Genomic DNA, 20,341 nt, shown 5'->3' on the forward strand with positions numbered 1-20,341 from the left:
TTGATACGGACTGGACTATACATTTTATAATAAGTAATTCAAGCACCACTCGTAACGTGTTATTGCCGGCATGTGTTATGTTCGACGATAAAATGTGTGAGTAGAACACTGAAGCATTTTTAATGACGGCCGTTACATAACTTGTAATTTAAGAAAGTACCATCGGCTGTCGCTCGATAACTGTCTTTATCAATTGGTACAAAGTTTTTATAGCTTCTCGTTTTTCGTTTCTTCTTGAATATAATAGTGTTATTGTTATTTTTGTTTGTTTGTATAAATTAAAAAATAATAATTTATTCTCGATAAGAAAGGTATTTTAAAATTATGTAATTGATAAAGATTCAATTTTTTTGCCAGTTTAGGAATTAGTTTGTGTGTTTTCTAGACCTTCAATGCAGGATTCGTAGGCTACTGAAGGTGTGTGACACGTTTGTTAATTATTAATATTCATAATTAAAATCTTAGCTGGCTTTAAAATACACAGGTCCAAGACGAGCATCAGCGTCTTCGGTGCGACAAAGCCAGCCCTGCGGTCACCAACCCGCCTGCCCAGCGTAATGACTATGGGCAACACACGAGTTCACGCCATTTTTTGGCGCGAACTTGTAGATTCCTATGTCCAGCAGTGGACTGCGATAGGCTGTAATGATGATGATGATGATAATTACAATCATTACCTTTTTTTTGCTACAGTCAAATATGTAAGAAAACAAATTCGTTTTAAGCATAGCTACATTAATTCAGTAAGACTTCATATTGCATGGTTTAAAGTAAATCTTGACTGGTGTATCGAATTCGATCTCACACTCGACCGATGCTGTACTAGATTGAAAAGACAATATTGATGAGAAATACTTAATCAACGTCCGGAAAGTATTCTTGAAGCTCGAATGCACTTCAACCGTTCGTTTTGTTCGAGCCATACGAAGAGTCGTTCGTTATAACACTATGACGAAAAGTTAAGTGTTTTATATAGGAATGAATAATCTTTGTACACTGTTTAATGAACTAAGGAGAAAGGTCTCGGTGTATCTTTCTTTTACATAGAGAAAGAGAGCTTATACGCAACAATGGGATCTTACAGGCCTATAGGAATATATGCATTTAATTTTGTATACAACTTAAATTACGAGTAATCTGCGCTAACGTTTTGATTACACTTCAGCCATAAATGGTAATGTCGTCATGATTCAAGGATCACCTACTGAACTGCCGTTTATCATTTTGCACTTTAGGTTTGTTGTACCTGATATTTGCTACAAATATGTCAGCAAACAATTGTACAGCTCATCTGATCTCTACTGACCTCTACTGAAATCTACCCCCAATCATTCCAGGGGCTCTGACCACTTTACTCACCGCAGGAACACAACACTGCTTGAAAACAGTATTGTTTAGCTGTGATCTTCTGTAAGATCAAGTACTTCTCCAGTTATGCTTCTCCAGATTATTTGCAAGATATTTCCCGCTGTACCCAATCTTAGTTTAAGTACTGTTTAGAAATTTGTTCACAATCATAATAAAACTAATCAACAATGATAAATAAAACGGTTTACATCTGTACAGATACATAGGATACAATAGGACACAAACATATATACAGACAAACTGCGGCAAGATCTCGTTGAGCCCTCGCAGATACAAAGTACGACAGATATTGAAAATAAACCTTCAATATACGCCACTGTACAGTCCAAGCCTGATTGATCAAGTTTCACTTATAATTATATATTTTTCTTCATAAAAAGAAAAATCTGTTAAAGAATGAATATTCAAACATAAAAACTTCCGCGCTTTTAAAATTCCTCTAAAACAAAAGAAGAAAATTAGAAATTGAATGCAAATGGAGAAATTCCTTATCACCGACGCGATGTGAGATATGTTCGACCTGATGAATGTTTGAATTCTTGACGCGTTAACGAGATCTAAAAACAAACACTGATCGGAGTCTTCTCAAGTTGAAAGGGACCGTCCTGTCATCTGGTCCAGAGATAATTAAGATTTAAATATATTATTAGGAAGTTGTCTGGCTCTTTTTATGATTCTTTTTTATATTCTAGCAAATTTAATATGGTTTTTATATTTTGAGACTATTCTGGTGTAGTGGTGCGTGGTGTGTGGTGTTGCACAAATATTTGTCTGACCTGGGTGTCTGTGCTGGTGGTTCTCCACGTCGTGTCTTGATGAGCACATCAAGTTGTATTAATCTTATACTATTAAACGAGCAATTGCCGTATATATATATATTCTGAATCTTGGAAACGGCTCCAACGATTTTCATGAAATTTAGTATGCAGGGAATTTCGGGAGAGATAAATAAATCTAGCTAGGATTCATTTTTAGAAAATGTCGTTTGATCCCAGTTTTTAGACAATGAAATTATTATTATCGAACTTGATAATGATTATTACTTTTGGTATGTTGCCAACCCACAGAGGAGAATTGAGATGGAAAGAACTCTAAATTACTTTACAGGAGAAGTCAATTCTATCGATGTCCCACCATTTAATGAAATGCGTTTATCGACTGTGGATCTAAACCTTTTCGTGCCATCATAGAATACAACATAGAACTCAATTAAAATCGAATGTATAGTTTACATGTAGAGCTTTGTAAATAACTAAATACATATTTCATGTAACATCAATCAACGCTGGCTTCAAGATTTAACAGCTATGGTGATTGCAGTGAGGCCGCTCCATCATACTCAAAGTGCCAGCGTTCACTTACTGTTAGAGATGAAAGATTATCTACGTATATGACTTAAATTGATTCGGATTTTAATCTTACCAAAATATTTGTTTTATCTTGAAAGTTTTGGCCATCTACTTGGATAGATATAAATATGTACCAGAAGAACAGAAGGGTACTAGAACTGTTGTAATATAGTACCTACTTGTGTAAATTGTTAGTAATTGACACTCAAGGATATATGTTTTCAGCCGCGTTGGATATTATGTTTATTGTACTGCTCTCATTTTGTACCTAAAAGAATTTAAAAAAGACTTTCTAACGGAAAACATTAAATTGGAACAGTACGTATGAAATTTGAACATTCTGACTTTTGACACCGCTTAGGATAATCGTAAAGCCTATGCACAATGCATAGACACTAATTTAAATCACTTCAGCTTATGGCAGTCCACTGCTGGACATAGGCCTCCCCAAGTTCGCGCCAGACATCCCGGTTGTCCGCAATCTTCATCCAGCCTACACAGGCAATCTTACGTAGATCGTCGGTCCAACGGTCCGGAGGACGTCCCACACTACTTTTGCCAAGACGCGGTCTCCACTCCAGGACCCGTCTACTCCAACGGCCATCGGTCCTGCGATACAGATGACCAGCCCACTGCCACTTCAACTTGCTAATTCTGTGGGCTATGTCGGTTACTTTCGTCCTCTCGCGGATAGTCTCTTTTCTAATCCTATCTTTGAGAGAAACCCCAAGCATAGCCCGTTCCATTGCACGTTGAGCGACTTTAAATTTGTGGACCAGTCCCTTCATCAGTGTCCACGTCTCGGCTCCGTATGTACTAATTTAAATGTCATTCGAAAATAACATATGAATAAGTAACTCATACATTAATTCATGAACCACAAAACAACACTTTCGGTTGTTATGTAAAATATTAATGCCATTATGATAAAACACGGTCTACATTTAAAAATATTAAATACAAATAAGGACCACACACGATCTTACTACGAGTGTATTAATCTTGTCATAAAACACTCTTAAAATTGATTTCAATATCACAGCTGGAGACTCAATACGGTTGAATGGATATTATAATTTTAATAGACAACATGGCCAGTTAAGCTTGTATTAGGATTAAAACACAATAACTACCACAAACAGGTAATAAAATATAGAGCGGATTAGAATTATTTGGATTCAATAATATAGTGTCACTCGATTTCACATGTGATAGTATTCTGTATAAGCGTTTTTATCTTCTTCTTATTCATTAATTACGTCTATTACAAAGTCTTAATGCCGACTAAATCTCCAATTAACATCATCCATTGTTAGTCTATTGGTTCTCATGTGCTGCTCCACATTGCTCGATCATCGCTTTCTTACACGCCTGGGAGGTTAAATTCCAGAGGAAATTATATCAAGGCATTTTGGAATTGATTAAAATGTTTGGTGTCCAGAATTGTTAGTATTTGCGTGTTATTACGATTATATAGTTTAGGACTATGTGATAAATACATTTAAGCTTAAATTGGGTCAAATTATGTTTTCTAAAATATAGATTCCAATTGTTCGTCTTGATAAACAAAGTTAAATAGCTGTTAATATTATTCAAAACAAACTTCGACCTAAATTAGGTAATCTTTATTTCGAAATGAAACCTCACACGATGGAATTGATTGCATTTAACGGTACTCGTTAATTAAATTACGATGCATTTAAAAATAATATGGAGTATTCGTTGATAGATATGCCGCAGGCTATAGATGGATTAGGAAACTGTAAGAGACTGATAACTTCTATTGGTAAGTTAGAGAATTAAGATATCACCCATAAATGGGTTCCCTGCGATACCAAAAAAAAAAATATACTGTTATATAAGAGGAGGTTTATGTATTTTTTTTTCATCCGATATTTATGTCTAGAACGGGGTAAAAAGGCTTAAGACACTTTCGAGTTAAATACTTTGCAATAGAACAAATAAAACCTATTACAATTTATATACATATAATATAATTGTAATGATCAATTACATCTGCTACTCGTCCTACATTATCGAAATCGAATCGAACAAATATGTCTCCCTCGATCAGATGCTTGGATGATTTAAAGGCTAATGGTATATTAAATTGACTTACCCACGTCAGAATAAGTATGTAAATGGCATTTACTTAAATGAAATATCGACGTATGCTCAGGATTATAAATAATGCTAAGTCCAGCAATAAATCTTTTGTTACGGTAATATATTTTCTGGAAACTTAGGAACAACAACGATTAAACTTCACTAAGCATTTCATTAGTAAATTTTCTTTTTTATTTATTAAGTTGAAGAAACGTTACAGTAGAAAGTAAAAAAAAACGTAGTAGTATATGAATCTCATAACATTTGCAACGTTAATACGTTATTTAGTCTCTTTTTGTATCAACAATACTTTTCGTATCAAACAGTCAATTGTTTTATTTGTATACAGCAAAAAATATAAGGCCAAAGTAAAACGAAAAAATAAAAATTTATTCCAAATCACTTTTTTTAATACATCTAATGAAATGTTGCAGAATTTAAAACAACACCATGATAGAAAAAAAAATGAATTCCGACGACTACAAGACAGGATGATTCTTAAGTGAATTGAAAATTTAATAACATTAATACAATATTAACAAAAAGACTCTCCAAAACAAATCCCATTAAGGAAAAATACAATTGAGAAGGAAATAGCGTTCGGTCCCAACGAAAACGGAATTAGAAATATACTGAACGGAAGTGAAACTAATTAAGTTATCCTCGCCTCACTCGACTTGCGGTTTATTTTCGTGCCATTCTCCGTTTCAAATAATAATAAAATCCTAGTATTTCTGTCAACGCTGTTGCAAGAGTAACGTACACTGATGTACTGATAACAACTTCTGAGCGAAATTTTGATGAGGGTGATTTAAAGTTCATTGGAAATTGAACTTTACGGTTTTCACTCTTGGTTCAATTTAGAAATGTATAACAGATTGTTTTAGTCGGTTATAGGTACTGTATCAAAATATCAGCTATGTTTTGCGTGTAAACAGGCGTGAGTGAGGCGTCAAACCAGGTGTGGACTTTTGAGAGAAATCGATGCCGCTAGTCAGGGGACGCGTTATTGTGACAGTTGTCGTTTATTTCGATTTGACACTCTATTAACAATTGCTGTAAATAACGTTAGGTCTAAAAATATGTATCAATGAAAACATTTAATAAATGTATCGGTATTTAGCACTAATCTTTGTTAGTTTAATGGTAATTTATTCGTACCTCATATATTAATATAAGCAAACAAGGTTCGCAACTTCGTCCGCTTGGACTTTTATGGTAATAAGATTCCTAACTATTCTCGTGCCTTCTCATGAAACTGGGAAATAGTTACATTAAAAAAACAATCCAGCATCGTTGTAGTGATGCGTTCCAAGATTGATAGTATTTTCGGAATTTATTCCTTCCACTTCAATTATTAATCGAATTACTGTCTGAAAAAACTGTTTTAATTAGTGTATTTAAATACGTTTACGTTATACGTTTTTTTTTTTTTAATGTATGTGTGTTATTTGTTGCAGACGAGCCCAGCTCAACAGAACCAGACCACAGCACAATTATACCAACGCCACCATTTCCACTAAGACCCGAATATGCTCACCCTGCGGGTGTTGAAGCCTTAGATCCATATAACTCAGAAAAAAATAATCCACCTCCGCATCACAGGGATTATTTAGAAGAAGATTATGATCACGAAAACCATAAAGAAGACGAACATGAAAATAGAGAAGACGCTGATGAATTACCGTCCCTATCTGGTGACCACCTACTCCAAAGTTCGACTGATGACCTACCAATGTTCCTACTAGAGCCTCAGCATGCTTATGTTGTTCGTAATAAGCCAGCAATGTTAAGGTGTCGTGCCGCTAATGCGTTACAAGTGTACTTTAAGTGTAATGACATCCGGTCAGTTGGCAGTACACAATTCGAATTCGTGGATCCTCAAAGTGGTGTTAGAATAGTTGAGGCCGAGTGTAATGTTACACGAGATCATCTAGAAGAATATTTTGGAGAAGATAAATTCTCATGTACCTGTCACGCTTGGAGCAGTCGTGGTGACATCAGAAGTCAACCGGCCATCGTTGAATTATCATGTAAGTATACAAATAATGTTATATACGAGTATTACATCCACCATTTAATTGAGTTTTAAAGAGGGCTCCCAATTTTAACAGTAGTCTCATTACATTACTCCTATTGACGGCGCTATAAACATAAAAGCTACAACCATAAAAAATGTTCGTTTATTGATTTCAAATATTGAAAAATTTCCATAAGTAAATCAATACGGTAATAAATTAGAAAGTATACATTCACATCAATATTCATATCGAAATGAAACATCTGTAGCTGTCCACATTTGCTATAGTCATATGATTTCTGTCAGCTCAAAATTTCCATATATAATATTATGTAAATTTAATTTAGGCATGACTTTTATAGCTTTCGGATCACAACAAATATGTATATTGGGAAATAAATTAAATCAATGAATATTTTGATGATGCGAAAGAATTTATACCATTTTTTACTATGAATGATTGGCTATTATAGTCGATAAATTTGTATCTATACGAGCGCTAGCGTGTTTGTATTTTATTCATAAAAGTTAAGCATATATAAATATCATGTGTTATCTATTTTGGGATGCTTGGCAGGGAAATAGAATCTGAGACATTTATTTATTTCTCATATTATAAACAACTAAATAACACCAATAAAGTTATTTTAAATATATTATTGGATAATATAAATAGGTGTAAAATTATACTTCCGTTACTAACTGAGCGTGTAAAAGTATTTCATCAAAACTCATAATTTGAGTGTTTCCGTTGGTTATTTACGTCTAACCTACATTTATCGGTCGTTTGCCGCTGTCTTAAAACTATGACGGAAGCTTTTCTCACTATGAAATATGAATGATTAAGAGTAGTAAAGAAACTCGAGGAAACTTTCCTATTTAAGTTTTTATAATTTAAGAATTAAAATTTATTGCTGAAAATAAATTGACCACTATAAATATTATACTAAGCTGGTTATTTCTAAATTCATTTTTTTTCTTTTAGGTTTTTTTTCGACATTCGGATACGAAAATCAAATATGGTCAATTTGTCAAAAGCAATTAAAATTAAGATATCGAATAAAACCCTGCAAAACTGGAAAATATGATTAACTGCATCACAAAAAAAAGTTTTAAAAAGTAAAATCAAATACTTAAAAAGGATTTGTGGCTTTACTAGCTCGTTTCAACGTTTTATAAAATACTTAAAATTGCATTTATTTAGTTTAATAATTGTGTTTGCTCGCAAACGAAAAAAAAACCGACTTCAATTACATCGACGAGTAGTACAACGTAGATCGACGAAAAAATAGTCAAGTAACTGCGCGTTATCAAAGATTACTCAAAAAGTAGTTATCAGATCTCAATAAAATTTATATGTGACTACATGACAAACATCAGCTTTCGATTAAATTAAAACTATATATATACTATAGATATATCTCAAGCTTAGTACCATGATAGATATATACTATAGATAGTTATAATTAATTTTATCGATCATATATCGTCACTATTCAGTGAGCAATATTTTTGTGTTAAGTGTATTCCAATTGAAGAAAGATATAATGATAGGAGTATGAATTATATATATAAAAAAGGCGTTGCTGTTACCGGTAAGAGAAATCGATAAAAATAAGTTTATACAGTAAATTTGTATTTCATGTTATCACTAGTAGAAGTAGGTACGTAGGTAAGTACCGGTACTATTCAACACAAACAGAATGTTTTAATCTCAACTTGTAGTTCATAATTGTGTTTGCTCGCAAACGAAAAAAAAAAGACTTCAATTACATCGACGAGTAATATAACGTAGATCGACGAAAAAATAGTCAAGTAACTGCGCGTTATCAAAGATTACTCAAAAAGTAGTTATCAGATCTCAATAAAATTTATATGTAACCACATGACAAACATCAGCTTTCGATTAAATTAAAAATTATTAAAATCGGTACACCCAGTAAAATGTTATTGCGGATTTTCGTGAAGTTCCCTCGATTTCTCTGAGATCCCATCATCAGATCCTGGTTTTCTTATCATGGTACTAAGCTTGAGATATCTCCTTTCCAACAAAAAGAAAAGAATTATCAAAATCGGTACATCCAGTAGAAAGTTATGCGGTATAATACAACGTAGGTCGACGAAAAAAGCGTCAAGTAAAAACGCATTATTAGATATAGCTCGAAAAGTAGTTGTTAGATCTCAAATAAATTTAAATGAGACCAATTGGCACACACCACCTTTCGATTAAAAGAAAATTTGTCGAAATCGCTCCACCCAGTCAAAAGTTCTGATGTAACATACATAAAAAAAAAATATAGTCGAATTGAGAACCTCCTCCTTTTTTGGAAGTCGGTTAAAAAGTGACAAAAGCGAAGAAAGAACTTTTCGAATCGATTTTACGGAAGCCATAACTAAAAATATTTTACAATAACATTAGAAACACAAATATATAATTATGAAAAAACTTTCACATTTAACACATGTATATACATGCTATAAAAATGTCGATTTCCATATAAACACGATAATTTTGGATTTATTTTGACAAGACAAATGAGTGTAACCGAAGCTATTCAGAAAGCCATCGATGTGGTGTTCAACAAAGATATATGGTTGTTCGCATAATAATAAACGTTCTTTATTTCATAAAATCCATTACAGCGAGCCTCAATTAAATTCAATCTAAAATGGAAGTAAATCTTCTGTGAATATTAAATGAATGTCGGTGGAGGTCGCTTCAGATTTATGTGAAGTATGATTAAGTGGTTATAGAAAATTTCGTAATTTCCTTTAAATAACATGACAGATTAAACTCATAACTTAAACCAAATTAGAACGTATCTAAAATATTATATTACGATTTATGTTAAAAAAAATAGGAAAAGAAAAATTAAATATATTCTCATATGAAGTGAACTATTTATTTCAGACAGTAATAAATCTCAAGTAAAAGCACATTTCATAATATAGTCATGCATAGAATTATTTGCTTGTTCCGCTATATCTATATGGTTCACTTGCTGCGAATCTTATTCAGGAAATGAAACGTAGCTGGCTGGATTTATAGCTTTGCGCGAACTCCCCGCCACCGGTGTTACCCACCACTTATCATTTACGCCCATCAGCTGAACCAGTTCTACGTTTACCATAAAGTTTTTAATGAAATGTTATTTCTTCATTCAAAATTATAAATTGTGAAATATTCTTGAAAAGTTTAATTAAACACGGAAAATTTATGTATCCTCTTTACGATATCGTTTAAAAGTTGTTACGTGTTCGAATTTTAAATTTAGGCACGCAATAGAAACATCTTAATCTTGTTTTTTTTTTCAATTAATATTCATCCTCTTAACTGCAACATATGTTACGCCATTAAACTCCATAGATACTTAGGAGATTGAGTAAAGTACGCCAGTCGCATGTAAATCTTTAACAAGAAGACTTAGCTGTGACACTTTTACATTCACTACACCGTAGGTATCATCATTAATAGCAACATGTATACCACTTGAGAGCCTATTTAAAGCTCTCACGGAACAATTAAAACTGTCGGAATTGAAATTTAGAGGCGTTTGTATTACACACGGTTGCTTCGCGCAATTAGTAGAGTGGAGATGTCTCACACGATTCAGTTTCGTTTATATTTAGACGTTTACGAGTTTCAACTGCGTATGCCCTGCGCCGCTGTCACCGAATTCGCTAAGTTTTTTTTACTAGTTGATGTTTGAAGTTGCGTTTAGTGTTGAAACTTGATGCCAAAGTATACTTAATCTTGAACATTTGGTAGCATGCCAACAGTTTGTTCGTTCGTCTCTTTGCTTTAGAATGTTTGCTGCTTTTATTAACTACCTTTTAAACCTTTGAATGTACGGAGGTAACTTTTTGAAATGGGATTTCTTAAAGTATACTAGAAAAACATAACTTAAAAACGAAATTACACTTTAAGGATTAAAAACAAACGTCTAAAACTACGAAAATTCAAATAATATAAATAAAAAAATTGTTTTCATTTATAAAAAATAGTAAAAGTTATTTTTTTTTTAATTTAAATAAATATCTTCTAACATACGCACACGAACGTCCGTCACAAATGTGATAGTAAAATGCGATGAAATAGTTGCGTCAAATTACCAAAGCTCACCCTTGTACAACTATAAAGTTTACTAATACGTAATTGAATTCTAAATAAAAATATCTGTAACGAAATTCACGAAATCTATTACGAACGTGCGAAAAATTTTAATTAATTTTATTTTAATCATAATCGAAATAAAAGAATTTATGTCGCTTTACATAAGAACAGATGCTTGTTTTTGCGAACTGTGAGTGCTCTAAAAAATAAACGATACTTAGTGGCTAATAATTTATTGTGTCGTTGATTTATCTGTTGTGACTTAAAATGCTTTTAATAAAGTCCGCTCACAATTTACAACATCTGTCTTGAATGTTGTCTCTTACAACTGGGCACAAAATTGTATATTCTCATTAAGTCTATTAATAGACCATTTGAGTAACGCATTCGGTAAGAGACGGTTGGAGAATAATTTTTTCAATCATCATCATCTGTTACAATTAATTATTAATAAATATTTAATGTAAAGAGGTTATAATTACACAATTGTAAAGAACAGAAAAAAAATAAGATTGTCTATGAATATTTAAAAGTGGAACACTACCTATGTAGCGTGTTATTGTGGAAACTGAAACGTGGACAGCACAAAAGTTAGTCTGTTTTCAATACATACAGGGTAAACAGTAGACTTTGCAAATCTCTTTTAAAACAACCGCAACACAGAGGCCGTCAGCTAAGCAAACATATCACAACGTGCATACTAGCATCGGGACGCGGGCGAGTAATGGACCGTACACTCGCCAGATTTATAGCTCCGCTTCGCTTAAAGCACTCAAGAGTTGAAACGTTCATTTTGCACCGAGTGTACGCGAACTAGAGAATATTAGTTTCGCTTGCGATCGTTTCAAAACAGTTGATATTTATGTGCCACTCCTCGGTACTGTTCTTATTCTTGGATATGTCTCCGAGCGATTTCATATTTCTCAAACTGTACAATTTTCATTATTCATCTTTTAATGAATAACTCATTCCGTCGCGTCTGTAAAATGTCATTGGTTACGAGTCACGATAACTATAGCGTTATTTACACGTTTCCCTACTGCCTTTATATTCTATGAACAGTAACAAAGCTCTCATAGTAAGTTAGTATTCGATTTGATTTATTCAGACTGTATCATTCCACTGTTGGGCATAGCCTTCTATCGCCATATAGAAGAAGTATCCGAGCTTAATCTTCCACGGTGATACCGTAGTGGGTTATAGCATAGAAAAATTAGTAAACTAAGAACTAAGTTAATGTTATTATATTAGTTGTCAATGTTCCTTCGATCTTACAAGAAGCCAATATTTTTAATTAAATATTGATAGCCTGAAACACGCCAAAATGGCGGTTAATTGTTTAATGAAGAGCAATTATCGTTTGTGGGAGGGAACTTGCGCTACATAAAGTAATAGTTGGTCTCGTTAGGCTTTTTATGAAGATTGACGTGAGAAGAGATCCTATTGAATTACGCAATCAATGAACGGAACCGAATTGAATTATCGTCTTCATTAATAAACATGATTTTAAAAAGTTTTCTAGTATAATATTTCATTTCTATTTCAAAATCATTATAATTTCATTAAATTAATACCTCAGACGCTTATTACGTCTTGTAATTGATTAATTAATGATTCAGATGCATAAATACTTTTTTATTAAAAATAATTATTGGAACGAAGTTTTGAAACGAAGTTCCTAACGGCAGGCTTGAAGCCTTGAAGGAGATAGAGATTTTGCTGAGCGACCGAACAAAAAAAAAATTATGAAACTAAAACCGTAAGAAAAATATGTAAGGGAAGTGACCTAATATCAGTCACATGACTGTATAATATGACTATGTTAGACCGAAGTCATTTAACGTTAAGAGCTATAAATATTTGGCCTTTTTTGGTAAAATAATGAATTAAAATAGCTATCGTTGGGGTGTAGTGTCTATTCGTATAGTCCATTTTTTTTTAGAAGTCTCCTAAATGTTAAATAAATATGGCGTACTTCCGACCACAGAAAAATAGAGTAATAGTGTAGCTTATTAAAGTGACACAAAGAGCAAATGAATGAACAATATTAATAAACCATAAGTGAGAGTAAAATTTTATTAATTTTATATTCAAATATTGCTGAAATTATTTCAAAACCTATATATGAAAAAAAATGTTCAGAGTGAAATTCATATTCAGAAATATTCATAATATGAAATAAAACCTTTACAATAAACACTACGATAAAAGATTTTGTAAGCTTTTTTTTCGCTCAACATAAAAAAAAATACTTAACAACTTAAAAAAAAACGCTTTACGGTAACATTGTTTTATAACTTATTAACAAATTGTAGTTCGTGAAAATTTAAAATATAGATAAAGAACACGGCCTATTTTATCGTTCATTTTGTTCATTAACTTACACTCATTGACTTCTAAAAATATAATCACCACATCCCTATTTGCCTTTTAAAAAAGATGTTGAAATTATCATTTCAAATTAAAAAAATATTAATTTATAAATAAGTAAACACGTTTATTTTCGTCTAGTTTTTAAATCTATAATACGATATTAAATATAGTAACAATGGCAAGTGAACTAAATCTATAATACGATATTAAATATAGTAAAAATGGCAAGAGAGCGATATTATAATAGTGGAAAATTAATTAGCCCAAAACAAAAACAAAAAAAAAATTAAATACGTAAGTATTACTCTATAAATATAGTTAATGTAATTATATTTAATATCGTAGGTATATACAATTACATACATGTTGTACATAATATGTATTCTACACTCTCAAACATTATTTATTTTATTTTTAATATTATAAAATTAATAATTATATTATAATGTAGAATAATTTTTAGACCCGAAAAAATTCCAAAAACTAATGCAGAGAAAGAAAAAGAAAAAGAAATCAACAATGACAATGTAAATGTTAGAAGTACAGGAGTTGTAGAATTTGTTCAACTATATATAAAATGAATAACGGGGTTGAATTTATCATAGTAATAATCTACATTTCACCAAATATTAACAATGTAAATTAACAATGTAAAACATTTTATCAATCGAGCACTGAAAGAATATACTGAAGAGGTTTCTGACTACTTGGTGAAAACTTCCACCAGCTTCCGATGATATTACCTGGTGACTTTAATCTCAATTTTTAGCCGACTTCCAAAAAAGGAGGAGGTTCTCAATTCGACCGTATATTTTTTTTTAATGTATGTTACATCAAAACTTTTGACTGGGTGGAGCGATTTCGACAAATTTTCTTTTAATCGAAAGGCGGTGTGTGCCAATTGGTCCCATTTAAATTTATTTGAGATCTAACAACTACTTTTCGAGCTATATCTAATAATGCGTTTTTACTTGACGCTTTGTTCGTCGACCTACGTTGTATAATACCGCATAACTTTCTACTGGATGTACCGATGCTAATAATTCTTTTTTTTGTTGGAAAGGAGATATCCCAAGTTTAGTACCATGATAAGGAAACCAGGATCTGATGATGGGATTCCAGAGAAATTGATGGAAATTCTTGAAAATCCGCAATAACTTTTTACTGGGTGTACCGATTTAGATAATTCTTTTTTTGTTGGAAAGAAGATTTTTCTAGTTTAGTACCATGCTAAGGAAACCAGGATCTGATGATGGTATCCCAGGGAAATCGAGGGAACTTCTTGAAAATCCGCAATAACTTTTTACTGGGTGTACCGATTTTAATAATTTTTAATTTAGTCGAAAGGTGATGTTTGTCATGTATTCACATATAAATTTTATTGAGATCTGATAACTACTTTTTAAGTAATCTTTGATAACGCGTAGTTACTTGACTATTTTTTCGTCGATCTACGTTGTATTACTCGTCGATGTAATTGAAGTCGGTTTTTTTTTTCGTTTGCGAGCAAACACAATTATGTAGATGAACAATCAGAACCACTAAAAACATTTCTTTTAGAAAATCTTGCCCTGGAGCTGCACGAGCTCATACCCCCATCTCCTTTCTTCCATCGGACTTTCAGACGTACCGCAGGCTTTCATTCCTACCTGATTGATATACCTTTCATACGTACAAAGCGCTTCGAATCATCTTTTTTAATGCGCACAGCCAAGGAATGGAATTCCCTGCCGGCATCTGTATTTCCGAGTTCATATAACCCGAACATATTTAAAGCGCGAGTGAACAGGCTTCTTCTGGGCGAACTCGCTCCATCTTCGACCTCGTCTGTGCTCTAGGGCTAGACTGAGGTCAAGAGTAAGCCCATATCGTAATAAAAAAAAAAAAAAAAAAAAGAAAAATTTAACTTACGTATTACCAATAATCCAAAAGAATCGACAACGAAATATGGTACTACTACTGATATTGTTTTTTTTTTCAATATATTTGCACAAAATAGAATCGCAACCATATATATCTTATTTTATTTAGTTACCACAAGCCAATAGTTTCAGTAATAGGATTTAGTGATGAGAATTTATTAATAAAAATTACTTATATTACTAATAAACTTTTTTTAAATTATTTATGTAATTTTATACCGTCGAAAAAAAGACGCGTTTATTATTTTACTTAATAATTTAAATTAATATTATTATTATTTTTTTTATTTTACGTTATTTGTTATTTTCTAAAATACTAAATTTCCTAAATAGTTTTGTGTACTTACATAAAAACCAATCAACGAAATTTAAAAAAAATCAAGAAGTAGTAAATATATATAAAAATAAGCAGTTTTTTGAAAATTGTGTTGCTTCTATACTATCCGAAGGAACTTCTACCTGGTGTCCTATGACACCACACGCTTTTTATTTCTACCAACATTTTAAGAACAAAAAATGTTTGTCCTAATAAAAGTAAAATTAACTTCGACCATTTTTTTTTTTTTTTTTTTTGTCGAAGCAATAACGTAATACAGAAACGGGAATCACTTAAGGTCGGTTCAAAGATAAAGATAACGTAAGCTGCCAAGTGCCAACAATAGAAGATCGTAGAATAGCAACAATTATCCAATTGCTATTCTGTTAGATATCACGTGACCTATAAAGTGATATTGACGTTTGATGTTCCTATCGAGGATAACTTTGTGCGATAAAATTTGTGACGTATGCGGGCTTCGATCTAATTACGATTATCATATTACATATGCATACAATAGCTTTAATCTTTTTTGAATGGGCTATGGACATAAATTTGTTTATAATACCGATTTATTTTCCTATTGTAGTAGTAGCTACAGTATCCTCGGTAATTTTGAAAATATCCATCTATTTTATAGCATTTCTTTTATTTTTCTGATAATATTTTGATGAATAGGCATTTGAATTAAGAAAAACGCTACAAGAAGTTTTACGTATTTTCTATACCCTAATGTAGTTCTAATTAAAAAAAGAATATTAATAATATTCATAGATATGAAATAATCGATGTTTTTTTTCTTAAATTAATATGATTAAATTGTTACGAGTTTTAGCAAAATAATTTAATTCACAATAATGCTAAAAATTATAATTACGAAACAAATCATCATTTAAATTTAGATACAATTATAACTGTAATTTAAATGCAAAACTTTTACTTCACTAAAATGAAATTAGAAAAACATTGCAACCATACTTTAAGACTATAAGTATTGAAGCTTAATAATTAATTTCCTTCCCTGATACGCTAAATTGTACAAATAATTGAAATAAATATTTCAAAATTTGTTATGTGCCAAGTAAATAAGTAAATAGTAACAAGAAAAAATGTGCATTAAATGCTACATGTTACCATAAGGTTTACTATATTTATATTTATAGTATATTTTCGAAATTTTATAAAAGTTTCTCTTCCCTATTCATAGATATCAAGAAACAATTCATCCTTTCACCATCACCGACGTCAGTGGAAGAAGGCTCTCCTGCGTCCTTACGTTGCTCGCCTCCGGCTGCCGTGCCTCCACCGAGGGTAACATGGCTGAAGAATGGATTACCATTGCAGCAGGACCATAATGTTTTGATATCTGCTGAAGGCAATCTTCTCGTAACTCGTGCAACTTTACAGGTAATCCTTTTTTACATATTTGGAACTGTTACAATTTTTTTATATAGTTGTGATAAAATTATTATCTTAAAAAAGAGGAATAAAAACAATGAGAAGGTTATTCAAAGTCGCATTCAAAATTACTGAAATTTGTGATTCATTTTAAAATACCCGTGCTAATGAAAGTCGGATACAGATTTATATTGGTAATAAATTCTGAACTAAATTGGACCCTAATTTAGCTTAGCTTAGTTTCATGATCTTTCAAATATTGGTTATACTTATAACTTTTATAGCATGCAGTAATAATACAAAAAAAAAAAAATACAGAATAATTATTTGTATGGTAACAGAATTTTGCGACAATCTTCGATTGAAATTGTTTAGGCCTTTCAAGCGTTTTCATAAGAACCATCATCACCCGCAAATAAAACATATACAGTAATATTGCGCATATGTTTTACATTTACACGGTTTTCTGGAAACATATTGAATTGCAAAACAACTTACAACGTTGCATATTGAAGTTGCTTTTCCGCTAAATACGAATTTATTTACATAAATACATTCAAATCGCACCATTCACAAGATTGATACTTTTACAATATATTTTATTGAATACTGTATATTCCATTCTTAGTTTACATTTGTATAATTTCAAAAGATAAAATTGAAAAGGGAAATTTTCATTATTTGCAAAGTCCAATAAGAGTGGGTATTCGGTAAATTTTTCGTATACGCCGATATCTAAAACAATTTCGGCATATTACACGACAATGAAATAAATCTGTGGATCTTTTTTGTCTTCTATGTTTTAAGATAATTTCTAGATATAACTAATAATTATTTATTTATTTATTTATTTAACAATTTTTTATACGTACAAGATTATACACAATATTTTGTCATGGAGACTCACGTATAATTAGTTACTACTGAATTTTTCTAACATTATCATGAAATCAATTTAACCAATTAATACTATTAATAATTGTGCTTGCTCGCAAACGAAAAGAAACCGACTTCTATTACATCGACAAGTAATATAAAAAAAAAAAAATTAACAAACGTACTGGTCGTCGGTTTCCCTCGATTTCTCTGGGATTGCATCATCAGATCCTGGTTTCCTTATCATGGCCATCACCACACTTGGGATATCTCTTTTCCAACTAAAAAAAGAATTATCAAAATCGGTTCATAAACGACGAAGTTATCCCCGAATATATTTTAATTTTTTTATTTAATTATATAATATAAAAAAATATTTGAATTTAATTTTATATATTTTACGTATATATATATATATATATATATATATATATATACATATATATATATATATATATATATATATAACGTAACGAACGTAACAAACGAACTTAATTTCACATTTATTATATAGGGATAGGTACATTGCAAAAATGTAGAATTTGCATTGATGTATTGTAGAATTTGTTATGATGATTGACATAATGACAATAGAATCACATACTCTCGACACTTTCCTATCATATCATAAATCGTAACTGTGTAAATGACAACTTCATGGCAACTGACAACATGACGACATGGCGTACGATACCTGCTGTAGCAAAAAATATTATAGATATATTTTTGGTGCAATATTCTTGTCTATGTCATTCTAAAACTCGTCCTTTATAGCCATTTTTCTTCCAAGTTTAATATAAAATGCGATTCTTGATATTCATAGCATTTTATTACGTCTCCCATTTTAATTTATTCCACGTTAGCGTGGCCCGACATTTTTATGTCTTAATAAACGCGATATACTCTGACAGATTACCTCATTAGCATTTTAATTCTTCATTAATTATGATAAAGTTTAAACTATTCATTCCCACATAGTTATATTAATCCTAAAACTATTTCTTTGTTCAATGATTTATGACACATTTAAAACGAAAAAAACTTCCATTAATTAAACCAAGAAATCAAACAATCGCTTGATGTTCGAATATTAAAAACACGTGTTTTGATTAAGCGTCGAGACTTCCATATTGTCTGAAAGTATGAGTGGAACAAAATTGTCATTAATCGTTAAGATGAGAGAGTCGCAAATCCTAATTTAAGCGTGGTCTCTACATTTGGTTATTCATGATGGTGAGTCAGTTATTCTGACACACGCTACACCCCTTCATTCAACTGCTACGGAAGTTTTAATGGCATTATTTTTACCTAAATCTAATATAAAAGTGTCAGCCGAGTTGCTACTGTTTTTATCGTTGCTTGTTTATTTTGATACGATTCCATGATTCACGGATTTAAATGTTTCGTACTGAATGGAATATGGGAGGACAAAGTTACAATTTTTCGCTTCCATTATTTTCTGCTAGACATCTTATCGGGTAAAAGCATGCAATGAATGCCTGCTATTAAACGTCGGTGCTTTCTTCACTTAAGATTCAAATCTGATAAGACCAGCAGTCCTTATTACTTTACATCCAATTCCTCGGTGTCGGTGCGGACAATCGCAGCATCTTGTCGCGAAATGTTTATTTATCTTTCCGACTGCGACTAATTAGTCGAGCGCGACAGACATTTATTAATTGCGACACGAGTCGGTGTCGCCGGTTGAAATCACCTTTTTGTCACGTTCCGCTACACTCCTTCAAAGCATACTGGACGGTGCTTGATAAAAGTCTGAGAGCTGGGGTTAATTTAATTCTACATTTCACGGGAAGGGGCATTTGTCTTCTGTAATTAATTTAATTTTATTGCGGTTGTCGGTTTTAATATATTATTCTGTTTACGAATTTCCAACATATGCGTAAAATATCGTTTTGCAACATACTTCAAGAATATGTTTATGATGATTTAGTTTTCTTTTTTTATATCTGACTCAACCTGATTATTATCATTATCAACTTGAATTATTATTTTTGCTTCATCAGTTATAGTCATAGTTAACTTTCTTCGACGCTTACGATAATCATTCCAATGAATACGTATCCAGTTATAGATGAATGTTCATAATTACAATCACGGTCCGGTGTCCACCGTAATCAACTCAACGCAGAACCATGACGACAAAATTGCAAATAACTCACACCATCTCCTGTTTCCTACACAGAGCGCTCACTAATTAGCCTTTGCGGCGAGGCATGGATTAATTGCAACCAGTGTCACTCGCTCCGTAACATTATCTCTGTAGGTGTTGGAGCTATTTTCTTGATTAAATGTAATGTTTACAGTCATGCGTTTACATCGTTCAAAGCTATCTTCATCTAATGTTTCTTTGGACTCATCGTTTTGTTTGAATATAAACACGTTAGTGTTTTTGTTACTTTCGTACTTCTTTAAAATATAATTTACCTACTGGTATATATTTCTTACGCTATATCATTTTGATTACAATTTCGTTTTTGG

At 31.7% G+C, this 20,341-nt stretch overlaps 1 protein-coding gene across 1 annotated transcript in view; it reads left to right on the plus strand.

Annotated features, from left to right (window-relative positions):
• Positions 1–20,341, plus strand: part of LOC123654167 (netrin receptor UNC5C-like) — an 80,229-nt gene that overhangs the window by 19,195 nt on the left and 40,693 nt on the right. Inside the window, exons 3-4 of the mRNA XM_045590089.1 lie at positions 6,284–6,856; positions 16,776–16,975. Coding sequence (XP_045446045.1) covers positions 6,284–6,856; positions 16,776–16,975 — 773 coding nt within the window. The remainder of the gene's footprint in view (positions 1–6,283; positions 6,857–16,775; positions 16,976–20,341) is intronic.

The sequence above is a fragment of the Melitaea cinxia genome, chromosome 6 (genome assembly GCF_905220565.1).
Source record: "Melitaea cinxia chromosome 6, ilMelCinx1.1, whole genome shotgun sequence".
Taxonomy (NCBI): Eukaryota; Metazoa; Arthropoda; class Insecta; order Lepidoptera; family Nymphalidae; genus Melitaea; species Melitaea cinxia.